General features: G+C 41.8%; 1 protein-coding gene across 1 annotated transcript; it reads right to left on the bottom strand.

Annotated features, from left to right (window-relative positions):
- Window positions 1–251: 251 nt before the first annotated feature.
- LOC105938384 (zinc finger FYVE domain-containing protein 1) lies at window positions 252–14595 on the bottom strand. The gene is made up of 11 exons (XM_036151196.1): window positions 13149–14595; window positions 11967–12471; window positions 10239–10453; window positions 9945–10051; window positions 9757–9865; window positions 9554–9651; window positions 6971–7088; window positions 3756–3926; window positions 3349–3529; window positions 3130–3243; window positions 252–698 (listed from the first exon to the last, which is right to left on the bottom strand). Exons 1-11 carry the CDS (start codon window positions 13650–13652, stop codon window positions 466–468), a joined length of 2355 nt encoding a protein of 784 aa, XP_036007089.1. The 5' UTR covers window positions 13653–14595; the 3' UTR covers window positions 252–465.
- Between the last annotated feature and the right edge of the window lie 629 nt (window positions 14596–15224).

Here is a 15224-nt window from a genome sequence, read left to right as displayed (position 1 = left end):
TTTCCTTACACGCTCCACATCGGCGTCACGCAATCGAGATATTGTTTCAATACGCTGCAGTTAGAACCACAGCAACCAACCATCATCTGCAGCTTCTTTTATATGACACATTTTTAAATAGTTTAGAATAATAGAAAAATACCTCTACGGCTTTATTTAAACAGAAAAGTTCTGCTTTTGTGTCCATGATGATCAAAACATGAAGCTAAAATTCAGGTTTCACATTCAGTCCAGCAACACCCCCCCCCCCCCCCCCCCCCCCCCCATGTTCTGTGTGTTCTAAAAAGGCCACGGCAACTCTGAATCCAAAATCTGCTAAAATATTTAAGCATTCCCTACGTTTCCCTTTCCATTTATGCAAAACCAATCCATTAGAGTAGCAGGGGGTACACCTGAGCGGGGACGGACTGCCATCTGAGTGAACGCTGCCGATCCGGAGCTCAGAGGAGGGAAAGAGTAACCATATCAGAGTTCTCCCAGCTTCTGGTTGCAGCCGCTGCACACGCGTACGGGGTGGTCCCAGCCCCGGGAAGGGACCGCTCGACGCTGCGGGGAGCACTCGTCACAGACTCCTTGGCCGCAGGCGCGGCAGTGGTGCTTGGACAGCTTGGCAGTGAACTCACGCTGGCAGTTGTGGCACGACAGGATGTCCTGGTCAGGCACCCAATAGGCGGGACGGGCTGCGTCCTTCACTAGGCCTGAGGAGAAAACGGGACGAAAATTGACAAGATAAAAAAACACGTCTTCAACATTATAATAAAAAAACAGTAAGGTGATGGTGAACAGCGGTTTGAACAGGTACCAAGACTAAGATGGAATTTAGTCCTGCGTCAATCTGATGACCGAAAGCAGTAGAGCTGAAATGTTTCTTGCAATTTTTTGGAGACGTATTTGTGCCTTTCGAGGTGGGTCAGATTTTTTTCAAACTACAACCACAAACGTCACTGTTTTATCAGGATTGGATGTATAAGGCACACAAAGTAGTGCATAAACTGTAAAATGGAAGGAAACGATACATGCTTTTGTTTTTACAAATATTTATGTGCGGCATGCATTCGCATTGAGTCGACCTGAGGCAATCATTTGTAGAGCCACAGTTTGCTGCAGATACATCTCCAAGTCTTTAGGGGTATGAATCAGAATCAGACATACTATATATATATATATATATATATATATATATATATATATATATATATATATATATATATATATATATATATATATATATATATATATATATATATATATACACACACACACACACGTATATACATATGTTTAACTATAAATCCAAGTAAAGTGAATAGTGACTTGTGCAAGAACAGTGCAAAGAATGCATGTCGCTACAAACTTTGCAACTCTACAGAGTGAAAGCCCCCCCCCCCCCATTCATCTTTGCAAAATAGCTCAACAACTGTCAGATTAGATGGAGATAGTCTGTGACAACTGCCACAGGTTCTCCATTAGATGCAGGTCTGGACTTTGACTGGGCCATTTGCTTATCTGCTTTGAACTAAAGCGTTACATTGTGGCTCTGACTGTACATATGCTACTTTGTGTTGGTCTTCTACAGAAAACTACAATGAAACACGCTGACGTCACGAGACAAGACGTGAAAACGCGTGAACGTCATGCGACTAAGAGTTACGCTGTGGAGAAATTTATTCCTTGAATTTCCCCGTTTGCTCACTGGAAGTCAGCAGCTCCAAGCCAAAATATCCCCGAATGTCTTAGTACTTGATCAAATTTAGACGCACAGAGATTGCGTCACCTTTTACATCCTGAGTTGTTTTATGGTGCTGAACCTAAATACACTCACTTAGAACAATGCTCGTGCATTTTCTACACCATAAATGTTTGGGGTGGACATTCACTACTAGTTAAATAAAATCTTTAGCAGATGTGGTTCTTGTTTCCATGGAAATAAGAAATAAAGAAAACTAGTGTGTAAGCAGGTGGTCTAATTTTGTTGTGATTGGAGCAGACTTTGCTCTGAGGTATTTTAGGGCTGGCCGTGAATACACAGACGATTTCAGCAGGATATCAGGTTATCAAAAGCACATGTATCTACGCCCTTCAGAGGTAAATTTAGCTCAACACCATACTAGCAAGTAATAATCTGATTAAAACATGATGAACAGACGATATATTGTTTAATAACCAAATCGGGTGAGGGAAAGTTGTTATAATTCGCTTATTAAACACGACAGAGCCAGTTTATCAAATGCAATATTTCTTTCTGTGTTTAACCCAGAAGACGTAAAATCAGATGATTCAGGTCAGAGAACATCAATCAAGGAATTTTAGCATTTGACTCTGCTGGAAGCTGAAAATAAATGAGTCTCACTTATGTCTAGCGTTCTAGGTGGCATGCACAGTGGGAAGTCGAACACAGTGAACGAAGAAAACAACACTGTTGTCTCTTGGCTTGTAGGGGGGTGGGTGACAATGGATGGATGGATGTTTGCAGTTTGACTGCTAGCGCTGTAGAAAGAGGATGAGTGTGATTTAAAACCCATTTTAGTTGAGATAAAACATGAAATGCAGAAGAATTCAACCACAAAGCTCCACCCTAAAGGTTCAGGCTACCATCAAAACTACTATATCCCCACCAGAGCCATTTTTTGGGCTACGTTTACATCAGATTCAGGATATTTAAGCTACAACTCATGTTGGTTTAAATAAATCTCTAAGATGCAAAAACTGCAGCTTTTGGCAACCCGATTACTTTGAAACATTTGAGTTAAAATTATTATTATTTTTAATTTACACTTGCAGTTAGGAAACAGGTTACTGTGTCTAGTAACATTCTTTAACCTCATCCCATGCCTATCAAGTGTATAACCAAATAATTTTCTTTCGTTCTGGTTTGATATGGATTTCTTCTCGAAGCGGAGCGATTGTTTCACTTGGAGCAAGCAATTAGCCCTGTCTGATGTGGCAGCTGATATTTCTTATTTAAGTTTTATTGACTATACTTTGCATAAACAGCTCTAAGAAACTTGATCCAAGGATGTTTTAACCACAAAATAAGCTTTGCGTGACTCTGCCACTAGGGGGCATTATACTACCCATTTTACACCTTACAGTGGTGCACAGCTATATCTGATTTTGAGCTATAATTACCCAGTGGGAAGTCAATAGCAGTAGCCACGACTCCGATGGTGTTGGTGACAGCCTCTCCAACCTTCCTGGCCAGAGTTCCTCCTTCTTCCTCCTCAAGCTCTGACGCAAGTATCTCTGGTCAAAGAAGAAAAAAAACCCGACTAAAGCCACGCTCGCATAAAGATTAAATACCAGCATAAACAGGAAGAGGAATGACATTTAAAGTCACCGAGCGTGTACCTGCATACGAAGCCCTCTGCTCGAAGCAGACGTCACAGACTCTGACAGGGGCAGGACCCCAGCCTCTCTCAGGGACGGGCGCAGCTTTGGAGGAGCAGCCGTCACAGAAGCCCTCCCCGCAGGCACGGCAGTGATGCTTGGTGTCGTTACCCTGGAAGACTGTGTGACACTTGTGGCACATCTTGTACGAGAGAAGCAAGACAACAGCACATGCTGTTATTGATCAAGAGCTGATGAGAGGCGGGCGCAGCAGCCAGCAGTCCTTCCAAGTTTTATCTTGTGACAGGCATGCATACGTTGTGCAACAGGAGCCCAGCACTACAGAGGGTAAACATCCCTCTGGACATGAAAGTGTTGACTTGGCTGCCGGTAGCGGGTGGCAGAGGGCGAGTCTGTGTGTCACTCACCATGATGAGGGAGTTGGGTTTCCAGTAGGCCGGGGCGATCTGATCTGTCAGCCAAGAGGTGACGGCCTTAGCAGGCTTCACGCTGAGCTCCGATACCGACTGAGCCACTAGATTGACGCCATCGAGAAGCCGCTGTGCAGCATTGTTGTTGTCCTTTAAAAAGCCATCAGACTGCAAAACCACAGAATTGCCCATTTAATTACTACAATACTTCAAGGTCTAAATGATAATTAAAAAGTAGTTTAGATTTTATGAAATGAGAATCTGTGAAGTCAACTAAAAAGTTGTTTTAGCTGATTTTAGCCATTTAAAAATGTTCATATTTATGAACCACAGCAATATAGTAGCAATGATTAAATGCATACGCAAGGAACCATTGTTAACTCCCCAATCAGACTACTGCGTTCCTGCTTTGCTTTTCAATGGCAGAGGAATATATGCTGGCCTCGGTAAATAAAGCTTAAAGCATCACATTTCTACATATTTAATGCTGTACCATACATCAGGGGTCTTCAACCCTGGTCCTCGGAGCCCACTGCCCTGCATGTTGTAGTGGTGTCTCTGCTCCACGACACCTGAATCAAATGATTGCATTAAATCTTTAGCAGCCATCAAGGGCTGCAAAGGCCTCTTCAACCACAATCTATTTTAGTAAGGTTTGTGGAGGCAGGGACAAACCTAAAACGTACAGGACAGTGGTTCTTGAGGACCAGGATTGAAGACCCCGACAGCACATTGTCTCTGTGATTCTCAAACTACGGAGCACACCCTTTTTTTGTCCAAAAATAATAATAATACAGCGCAGGCTTTTCAGTTAAAAAGGTGGAAACAATACTAAAGCTAACTCCCGCTAAATGGGACAACAGCACCATCTGCTGTTTGGCATTTACCTGCAGTCAGTGGAATGAGTTGCAAGGAATTCTGGGTAGTCCTCACCCCATTGATGTAAAATATGAATATTTGTGGACAAATAATAGTGTCCTTAAAGATAAAAAAAACAAACAAAAAAAAAAACTATTTTGTCTTTGATGATGCTGTCTTGATCTTGTTTTCAGCATGTTTTCAGCTAGTCTATTCTAGGTCTCTGAATTTTATTGCCGAGGTTTATGGCTAGCTAAAAGTAACATTTGCTGTCCTTCCAGAGAGAGAACTTGCTGCGTCCGCAGAAAGTAACATTGTTGTTTCATCTTTTTTTGACAGCAGGTACGTGTCAGAGTAAAAAAGGTTTCATACGGCTGGTAATATTAAATAGTTTATAAAATGTGGTAAATTGCCAGTTGTTAGAAACCGTTATTGGTATGAAATGTATTTAACTTTTATAAACTATAAAAGGAATTGTGGATTACCTTCAGAGCAACGGCTTCACTGCATCAACAATAAAAGTTACGGTTTTGACCCATTTTGCTGTCAGGCCCCCGCATTCCAAGATTGTTGGGATGTGGGGCCTGAAAAAAATGTCATTCTCCAAATTGGAGCGCAACAGAAATAGTTTGAGAACCCCTGAACTATCCGATTACCAACCAAGATGATATGGATGTTTAGACATAACAAAAATTATGCAGCATGAATGCTCCAGTTGAAACACACTGTGTACAGCACACATTATTCCTTAAATGCATGGGGATAATACCACATAAAGGAACTATACCTGAATACATTTTTTTCTGGTTAAGAAAAATGCTTTTTACGCATTTTATTATAAGTTAAAAGACATAATTTGATAATAACAATTGTCTAATTGATAACGCGATCGTGCGAGTCCGGGCTTTCTTTAGTAGGAATAAGCAGCAAACTGGGGACAACCCGGGACGACTTTCTCAGCCAATGACACAACTAGGTGCAGAGTTGTTGCTAAGCAGCAGCTCCTCCAGTGCGTGCAGGACGGTATGTAAACAGAACAGCATGGCATTTTTGTAAGCGGTGACCATTCACATAAGAAGATATCGTTTACCCAATGAAAATGTAAAAAAGTCTCTTGATGAAGCCTTATTTCCTCCAGAGAACCGTGAAGGAGCTCGAGGCAGGTGTTTAGTCTCGTGAATGTCGAGGTTTTCTCATTAAAAAAAAAAGTTCAAACTATTCCCTTCACCCCAGATTCAAATTTGAGCAAGAGCTTGTATAATTCCTTTATTGGTGACATCACAACTAAAGTAACATACCCCATCCTGATGTAGTTGAACTAAATACGTGATCCAACACATGTTCACTATATAACTCAAAAGTGATGTGTGTACCTCAAATATTTAACAGTAACTATCCTTAATTTATTGCTGTATTGGTGTATTGGTGCTGGCCAGCAGCCTACTGGCTGCATTAATCCTCCTGACTAGCATCAACTCCACTGAGCATGGAACAAACTGGGATTTTGCATCAGTTGTGCAGAGACATTGGAAACTGAGCTTTTTCAGGTCTTGCAGTTATCTGAAAATTATGCTGCCATATCAGCTGATCATGCAGTTATCATATGTAACACGTACGTGTTCAGCTGATAAAGTTGTGACAAACGTAACAATTTTGCCTTGTGATCAGAGGACTGGTATTCAACCTTAGGCTCTTACGCCCTACTCGGTGACTCTAAGGTTGGCCAAAATGCTGTAAAACTGAGTATTTGTTTGCATAAAAACAAAAAAGCAAATTTTAGTTTTTTTTTTCTTTGTACATTAATTGAATTTACACAAGACAATGACAGAAATGGTACAAGGAAAAAACATTTTATGCAGTTTTAGCTATAATTCCCCAAAAGGCAAACTTCCCCCCCCCCCCCATTATCAATCAAAAAGAAATGTCCTAATCAGGAATACGTATGATTTCTCATTTTGGGAAAGTTGGATTTTTTGTTGTATGACCTAATGTTAGAAATAAAACTGCAATTGTTTCATTTTAGCAAAAAACATGGTTAGAAACCATTATAAATATAGAAACCATTTTTAAAATCAACTTATTTTTTTAGGGTCATGTAGGCTTTGCAGCCTTAGAAAAAGTTTATCAATGAGGGCAAAGTGGTTGTTTTAATTGTGAAGGTCTAGACGCTTTATATTCATTCATAAATCCCACCAATGTAGCCTTCAACCACCATGACAGTTTCTTCACTTTTAAGAAATCAAAGGGATACGGCATGTTACGACTATAGGTAAGGAAATTATGACTCATAATAATTCACATAACCTCACTTCAAAATCACTTAATAATAGATGCAAGCAGTCTAGTTTTGTTACCCCAGGCCAAACATGCTGGATCTCAGTGCGGACGACTGTATCCACAGGATCCTGGTTGCCATACCAGTACTGGCGGCTTCGGTAGATCACTCCACAGTTTGGACATTCAATAACATACCTAGACATGCAGCGGACAAAAAAAACACTTATTTAAACTAAATATATGTACATATATGAATGTTTGTTAAATTCAAAGGTCACCTGTATGAACCAGTACCAAGTTTTGCAAAGTAACATCATCAAGTTATCATTAAGGTTTTTAAAAAGGTATGGTTTACAAACCGTAACTTTCATCAAAACATTGCGAGGTTTTAAGGCGCTTTAAATGAGATTGCACAGAAAGTGCAGGATAAAAATTTTCTCCGGCTAACAACAGTGCAGATTACGCAGCACTTTCCCACCATAACTGCTGCTGCACACTGCCTGGCCAGCGGTCTGCAAGAAGGACGATATATTTTACCCTAAGCTTACAGGAACGACAAAGAGAGTGAAAGATTGCATAAAAGGCACTCAAAATATACTGCTAATTTTAGTTTTTTATTGGCTAGTGTTTACTACCTTACAATAGTCTAGGCGTATATCTTAGACTAAACTTCCTTGAATCACGGGTTATCTTCTTTAATTTCTTTATCATAACATTTTAAATAACTGTATAGTATTCTTTTATGTAGTAAATTTGCTCTTTGCTGCTGGTTCACCTGAATTTCCCCACTGTGGGACAATAAAGGATATTTTGGTTATTCAATCAAAGTAGGTACAAGTGAACGCATGGTCGGTGTTAAATGTAACCACCAAACCAACTAAAAGGCAAGAGTCGGAATAATTGTTGCTTTTTTGGTTTTAAGAAAAATCCACTAGACTGTGTTCTAAAGTTTTAACATTTAGGGTTTAGGCTCTTAAGGTTATTGCAAATGGAGGATGTAACAAGGATCTATGCTTAGTAAAATGCAATACACATGATAGCAAACAGGCTTAAATCGGAGGCAACCAGACATTCGTTCAGTTCTTTCTGAAAACGTTTCGACACCAATCCAAGAGTCTTTGTCAATTCTGGTAGCTCACACTTAAGCAACCTGCAGTTGGTGCGCTGCTGTTTTTAAGGACATGGAGGCCCATCCTCCTAGGCGCATTCTAGGTCAGATGCAAATCAATGACCCACTCATCACTGTCCTGAGTTGTTAGAAGCTATTTCTTGGTGTGAGTGGAGTACTTGGCCACCTGAATCATGACAAGTCTGCTGATGTAATCTCTTTGGAATGTGTTGGAAGACCAAGCTGTAAACACTGGGGAGATGAAAACACAATCCTCCCCCTACTGTTTAGTGATGTTGTTTCTCTTTGACCAAGATTGCTTCCTTTACCTCTCTTTCAAACCATCTATTCTCAGCTGTGGTTTGGGTGTTCTGTTTTTGGGAGGAACCAGGTTTTGTCTGAGAGGTTTGAAATGGTTTGAAAGAGGGGTAAAAGAAGTGGTCTTGGTCAAAAGACATCACTAAACAGAGGAGGAGGATTGTGCGTCCAACTCCCCAGTATTTACATCTCGGTCCTCTAACATGTTCCAAAGAGATTATATCAGGAGTCTCATCATGATTCAGGTGACCAAGTACTCCACTCACACCAAGCAATAGCTTCTAAAGACCCAGGACAGTGACGAGTGGGTCATTGATTTGCATCTGACCTAGAATGCGCCTAGGAGGATGGGCCTCCATGTCCTTAAAAACAGCAGCGCTCCAACTGCAGGTTGCTTAAAGGTATACTATGCAACCGGGGTTGATTTTCCAGCGAGGCTCCCCCCAGAGGGCGAAAGTAAAAGTGCACTGTCATAAAGATGCTCAGCTGTTCTGGTTTCTCCGTCAAGCCAGGCGCGGTTGTTTTGAGCTTAGCAGACAGGCGAACGCAACGAAAGGTCGAAAAAAACGGCAGTACAAACAATGACTAACACAGTGAAAGTATGAACATCAGGGTTTCCCGCAGCGCTATCTTGGCGAGGCGGCCGCCTCGCCAAACTCACGCTACTGCCTCGCCAACATTAAAAAATATATATAATAATAATAATAATAATAAATAATAATAAAAAAAAACTTGATATGCTTGCATGTTTATTTGACGTTAACACGCAGTTCTTTGTTGCTTTCACGCGTGCATATAGTGAATGGCAGGGCAAAAACACATGGAGTTCTCGCCGTAAAGCAAGACTTCTGTGTGTGCGGGCCGAGGGCTCCTGCAATTGCAAGTACGGTATTTCCCCCACAGACCCCCAGGGCGGCCGAGAAAACCTTTGTTCGACCTGAAATAACTCATTTAATCATCCAAAACGGTATGGGACACATTAATTAACTGAAAAATGTTGCATAGCATGCCTTTAAGTGCGTGTCACCAGAATTGACAAAGACTCCTGGATTGGTGTCGAAGCATTTTCAGAAAAAACTGAGCGAAAGTCCGGCTGCCCCCGATTTAAGCCTGTTTGCTGTTGCAATGACCCGGGATGACCAAGAATTTGCACAGGTACGTAATACACATGCTGACCAAGTAAAGTGATAATGACGAAAGCCCACGTTCGCAGGTTAAATTTTCCGCTACTCACCCAGACCAGGCGTATCTGGCAAGGCCCATCCATGGGGAGTCTGAGGAAGCAGACGTCTTCGGGACAACTATCACTTCCTTCCCTCCTTCATAACAAGCCTGAGGAAAACAAGCATTATTTCAACCGAAGCGAATCAAGAAAGTTGACTTTATTGTTGTGGTTAAAAAGGGAGCAATAAAACAGAGTTGAACCACCATGCTCACCTTACACGTGTAAATGCGATTATCATACTGAGCAGAGTAACGGCAGCGTTGCTTCGCCTCATGGTACGATCCTTCTTGTAAGTGGTTCATGCTGTTTTTGCAGCCAGATCTGTAAAAATCCAATAAATGATTAATAACACCAAACAAGAGGGGAAAACAATTGCTTTTTAGAAGGCAAGAGCGCTCACCCACAACTGAGGCAGAAGCTGGAACAGGTGAAGTACTCATCAGGAAAGAAGCAGCTGTGTGCTGCAACCTCACCAGTGATTTCCCCGTTAAAGCGCTCACTCAATGCCTGCAAAGACAAAAAAAAAAAAAAAAAAAAGAAGCTTATAATCATAACTGCAACTAAACAGAGTCAGCGACACTATGAACCAGCATAAACTATGTTCAGACTCGTTAAGATCAGCGTGGTCTATTAAACAAACCGGCCGGATTAAAGCGGATTAGGTATTGAAAAGTCAGCTGATGCGCAGCTCTACCTGCAGGGCTTTGAAGATGACGCCTGGGGTACGAGGGGAGCGGGTGGCATTGTTATCCAGGAGCTGCTCCAGTTTACTCTGCAAGCCGCGGAAATCGGTAGGCGGACTGAGAGTCTGCGTGCCCCAATACTGGACGGAGCTGAAGGCTTCTGGAAATCGGGAAAGCTTCCTAAAGCGCTCCAAGAGCAGCCGATCCACAGACTCCGATGCTTTATCTAAAGATGGATTAAGACATTTATGAGAGTAAATAAACAACTGGCATGCATTTAAATATTTTTAAACAACTCAAAGGAACTTTTTCTTCTTCCAAATACCGTTGTCTGATGCAACAATTAAAAAAAACATTGAGCTTCTTATTTATGTTGGATAATATTTTGCATTGGTGAATTTAAGTATCTGGGGGTAGTTTTAGATTCAAAATTGAAATTTGATGCCCATATTAAGAAAATGACGAAAACTATAAAGACAAATATAAACTGTTTTCCAATGATTCGACCATGTGTATCAAATCAAGCTGCACAAGTATATTTACATGCAATGATTTTATCCCATATGTCTTATTGTTCCATCGTTTGGGCCCAGGCCACAAAGTCTGTTTTAAAACCTTTACTCTCACTTTACAAACAAGCACTAAAAATATTTGATCAAAAACCGGTGAAGTGGCATCACTGTAAAATTATTAAAAAATACAACATGACATTTGAAAATGTTATAAATTTCTCATTTTTAAAAGCTATTTTTAAATGCCTTAATGGTCTTGCCCCTGAAGTAATCTGTAAATTTGTTTTAAAGTATGCAAATGAAGGAATCAGGACAAGAGCTGGAGCTAGTGGGAACTGCAGGATTAAAAGATGTCGGACATCTATGGGTCAGTCCGCCTTCTCAGTGAAAGCATCACATCTCTGGAACTCTTTGCCTCTGGAGCTTAAGTCACAGACTGATGTTCGACTTTTCTCCACAAGATTGAAAAAATGGCTCAAAGACAATCAAAAGTGTGAACACTAAACTGTGTTGTATTGTATTGTTTGTTTTAATTTCTCTTGTTTTTTATGCATTTGTGTGTCGTTACTAACCTCCCTCCCCCTTAATGCTTACACCTTTTAAAAGCCTAACCAGGGACGAAGGCTGCAAATTAGCCCATGGCTACAAGCCTTATGTACTTAGACATCGGCCACCTGTTTGGTTGCAATGTTTAATTGTACTGTCCCTGTCAAATAAATAAATAAATAAAATCAAAATTTAAAATCTAGTTCTCGGAGCATGAAATGACCAGAAACGTAAAACTGCACGTCGCCCTGAACACAACATCCCAGTTGTGAAACGTGGTCGCAGCAGAAATAAAAAACATAGAGCAAGAGCTAAAAACGGAATATAATGGACAAATAATTCAGGGCAAAGATGGTAGCGATATACCCCAGAGGAGTTATGCACTACTCCGTGTTGGCGGTTCACATAAACTACCAATAAAGCACGGTCTGCGACGCCTCATCCATCCATTTGCTATACGCTCAAATCCATTTGGTGCTCAGAGAGTGTTCAGCTGTAAAATTACAGCTCCAGATCATGATCCCAAAATAAACAAATTCACACTGTAAAGTAGTAGCTGCTAAACCTGTGATTTATGTGGCTTGATAAACTCATAAGCACACTAAGAGCCTGTTTCAAATTCAGTTAAAAAAAAGAAATTCTGTTTAGAAGATTTCTATTATATGAAAATCTGAGTGTCACCTGAACCCAGGAGCTTGGTGTGCACAGTTTCATGGAAGATGACCACCGCTGGGCCCAGGGTGGACAGAGGGACATCCAGACCACAGCGGGCCGTCGTGGCTTTTAGCTCCTTGGTGAAATGCTTCAGATAGGCGTCGGACGCATCACCCAGAAACTTGAAAAGGTCGTCATGGAGGCGGTCGGCGTGGGTGCGGTAGATGAGGAGGTCCGAGATGGCGAGGACCTTGAGCAACAGACGAGTCCTCTGACCCTGTTTGGAGCTGTTGCCAAGCAGCCCCTCCGTGTCGATGACCACAATCGTGTGGATGGGGTCAAACGCTGCCCATACGCCCACTGTGCACGACTCCTGCGTGGGGGAGGTTTGGAAGACTTCTCTGCCCGTGAAGAAGGTGTGATTCAGCGTGTGGGATTTGCCCTCGCCGGTGTTGCCGAAGATGGAGACCACCTTCAGCAGCTGGTTGGGACTGCAGCCAAGGGACCTCACGAACGAGGCTTCATCTTTTATCTGGAGAGAAACAACGGAGAGCGTACAGCGTTAGCCAGATGTTTTGAGACCTAACGAATCCTGTTTGTTGATAACTTTACTGCTTCCGTTTTTTTTTTTATATAGCCTAGGTTTCTAAATGCAATGAACTCAAGGGATTTACCTCCTCAGAAGAAAAAAAAAGAAAGGAATTTGCAAATGGCAAATCAAAGAGATTTGTTTGCCACCAGTGCATAGCTTGTTAAGCGAGCGGCCGCAGACAGGTGGGAATGTTTCTCCATACCCAGTGAAAAGGCCCTTTTCGGTGCTGGTCTTCCATCAAGAAGGGCTGCAGAGAAGCAACTTATCTCCAAGTACAAAAAAAAAACAAAGACAGGCTTTCTAAACATTCTGCAGGAAGTCTCAGGGTAGAACTGCAAAGGACCGGGGTAAAGCTATTTTCACAGACTGTTTGGGACATGTGGAAATAGACTGTATGGAGAAGAAAGGGTGCCCTGTGTCATGCTGACAGTGAAGAATCACTCATCCTTTTGCCTCCAAAACACTGCCATGAAAAACAATGCGGTGAGGCAAAAGAAAAGTAACTCATGGATCAATCATTCCAAAATTTGGGATTTGTGACCACGCCGCCTCCCAGATTTCAGTCCCACTGAGTCAAAGTCTGGCATTCCGAGAGTGCAAACATTGGCAGAACTCACCTGCATTTCTTCATTCTCGTCGACGAGGAGAAAGCTCGACACCTTCTCCAGCAGCCTCGTCCTCTCGCACGGCTGAGGCACGTCCGCGTTCTGGACGGACGTCCTCGTAGGGTTCCCTTCGGCGGGCTTGGGCGGTGGCGGGGGATAGGAGGTGAGCTGGTGTTTTTTCTTGCTGCTTCCGCTGTGGGTGCGTTTCTGACAGTCCTGACACAGATTCACCTTGCAGTTCTGGCAGCGGACCACGGACCTGTGGCGCTTGGTCCCGTCGCCGCTCCCTCCTTTGCAGTTGTCACAGTAGGGAACGTGGCCTGGACCCACTGGGACCCGATCGTGGTTCCTCAGGTGCTCCTGACGGTGGAGCTCCAGCTCACACCTGACACACTGAAGGGTTTTGCAGCCGTCACACTCGAACGCAGCCTCTTCGGAGCCGCCGCAGGAATAATTCTCTTGACATATTAAACTCGTATTGACTCCCTTTTCAGATGATGAGCCATGCCCGCTCATTGTTTTTTTTGTTTTTTTTAGAAGTTGATCGTCAGGTCAGATTATTTGCTTACTGGGACAGCTTTGACAGAAGCACCTGCTAGTTCCCAAAAGCAGTTAAAGTGAGATGCACATGAAGTAATACTGAACTAAAATGATGCAATGTCAATAAATAAAATTAAGACAGCTGCATGGTGGACGGGTTTAGCCGCACAAACTGTTGAACGTGATTTCCCAATTTTAATTTTTTAGTTATGGAGCTGCAGGTAATGCTAACAGATAAGCTAAACTAGCTTTCTGGTGCAACAAAGTTGCCGTTAATGGTCTTTTCTTAAAAAAAACATCCCCGAAATATATGTACACGCAATTGACTTTGTCGACTTTATTTTTCTGACTAAATAGAATAAGTGCTAAACGTATTAAATATCACATATGGGGAAACAGACAGTGTCAACTGGGAGCTTTTCCTGAGATAAATAAATGTGTAAGTGTTGATGCTAACAACAGGCTAGCTAGCAAAATAAACTGAGCCTAGGAAGCTAATTTATAAAATTCTATTTTTATGATTTGGCCATAATTCGGCTTCCAGCTAGCTTGATTTAGCGGTAAGTGTGCGTGAACTTTCCCCCCCAAACAGAAGCAGCAGACGCTAACGCCTCACAGCCGTCCAAACAAGCAGCTAGCCTCCTGTTTGTCAACTGAACTGAAGAGGCATAAGTACAAATAAATAAAAAAATAGCCGGTGAGAGAACCGCTGATAACCAGGGAGGGTTTTGGCTTTAAGCCCGGAAGGAAATCCACGCAATTACGTTTTAAAAGTCCTTTAAAAGTCTTACTGTGTTTGGGTCCTTCCGAGCAGTGTCATTGTTTTGTTCTTCAGTCCCCCTCCCTTGCAGACTTCTGTAGCTACGTTGTGTTGTTGCTAGGTCAGATCAGCTGATCTGATTATTTCAGTCGAAGAGCTGGAGAGAGGCAGGCAGAGAGCTGTGGCATGCTGGGAGACGTAGTTCTACAAGACAAACTGGAGTCTGCGCAAACGGAATCACCGAATTCAACTTGTTTTACGGTGAATTTGTGTGATAGATCGACACCGAAATGTGTGACACTTTCTTTTTGTTCCAACAAATATATCCTAATTTTCATGTTATAGTATTTTTTTTTTCTGTTTAACTGTTTGTTTTTGTGCTATGGCTGTTCACATCACTTTCCCGGACTACACAAAGTACAATGATTTTCCTCCAGAGGAATGATCTGCTAACAAAATGTTAATATTTGCAAAATCAATAACTTAAATCACATAAATAAAGAACTTACAGGATATGTTTATTAGACATTATGCTGTTGATATTTTTTTTTTGTGGCTTTCTCTTTTAGATGTTAGGCGCTGATGCCAGACTAGATTCAATCTGTTCATATTTTTGTTCATAGTTTTACAGCATTCATTGGGGCCTTTTTTAATGGTTACTTTTGAAATGAAAATAAATGTGGACCAGATGAAACTATTGAAACTTTTAATAACCTGTTAATGTAAGAGCTGTTGTAAAAGTCTGAGCTTTTCTGAGATAGTTGCAATTAAAAACCTGCTTGTGCTGA

This window comes from Fundulus heteroclitus, chromosome 19 (genome assembly GCF_011125445.2).
Source record: "Fundulus heteroclitus isolate FHET01 chromosome 19, MU-UCD_Fhet_4.1, whole genome shotgun sequence".
In the NCBI taxonomy this organism is placed as follows: Eukaryota; Metazoa; Chordata; class Actinopteri; order Cyprinodontiformes; family Fundulidae; genus Fundulus; species Fundulus heteroclitus.
Note: the sequence above shows the minus strand (reverse complement) of the source record. Positions and strands in the feature narration are given on the sequence as shown.

What these genes read in the sequence shown, in the direction of transcription:
- LOC105938384 (XM_036151196.1), bottom strand. Translation starts at nt 13,652, where the DNA reads ATGAGCGGGCATGGCTCATCATCTGAAAAGGGAGTCAATACGAGTTTA. An exon ending in AGCTTCTGCCTCAGTTGTGG is followed by an intron (nt 9,866 to 9,944) that starts GTGAGCGCTCTT and finishes GGATTTTTACAG; the next exon opens with ATCTGGCTGCAAAAACAGCA. An exon ending in TCCAGCATGTTTGGCCTGGG is followed by an intron (nt 3,927 to 6,970) that starts GTAACAAAACTA and finishes GTGGTTTTGCAG; the next exon opens with TCTGATGGCTTTTTAAAGGA.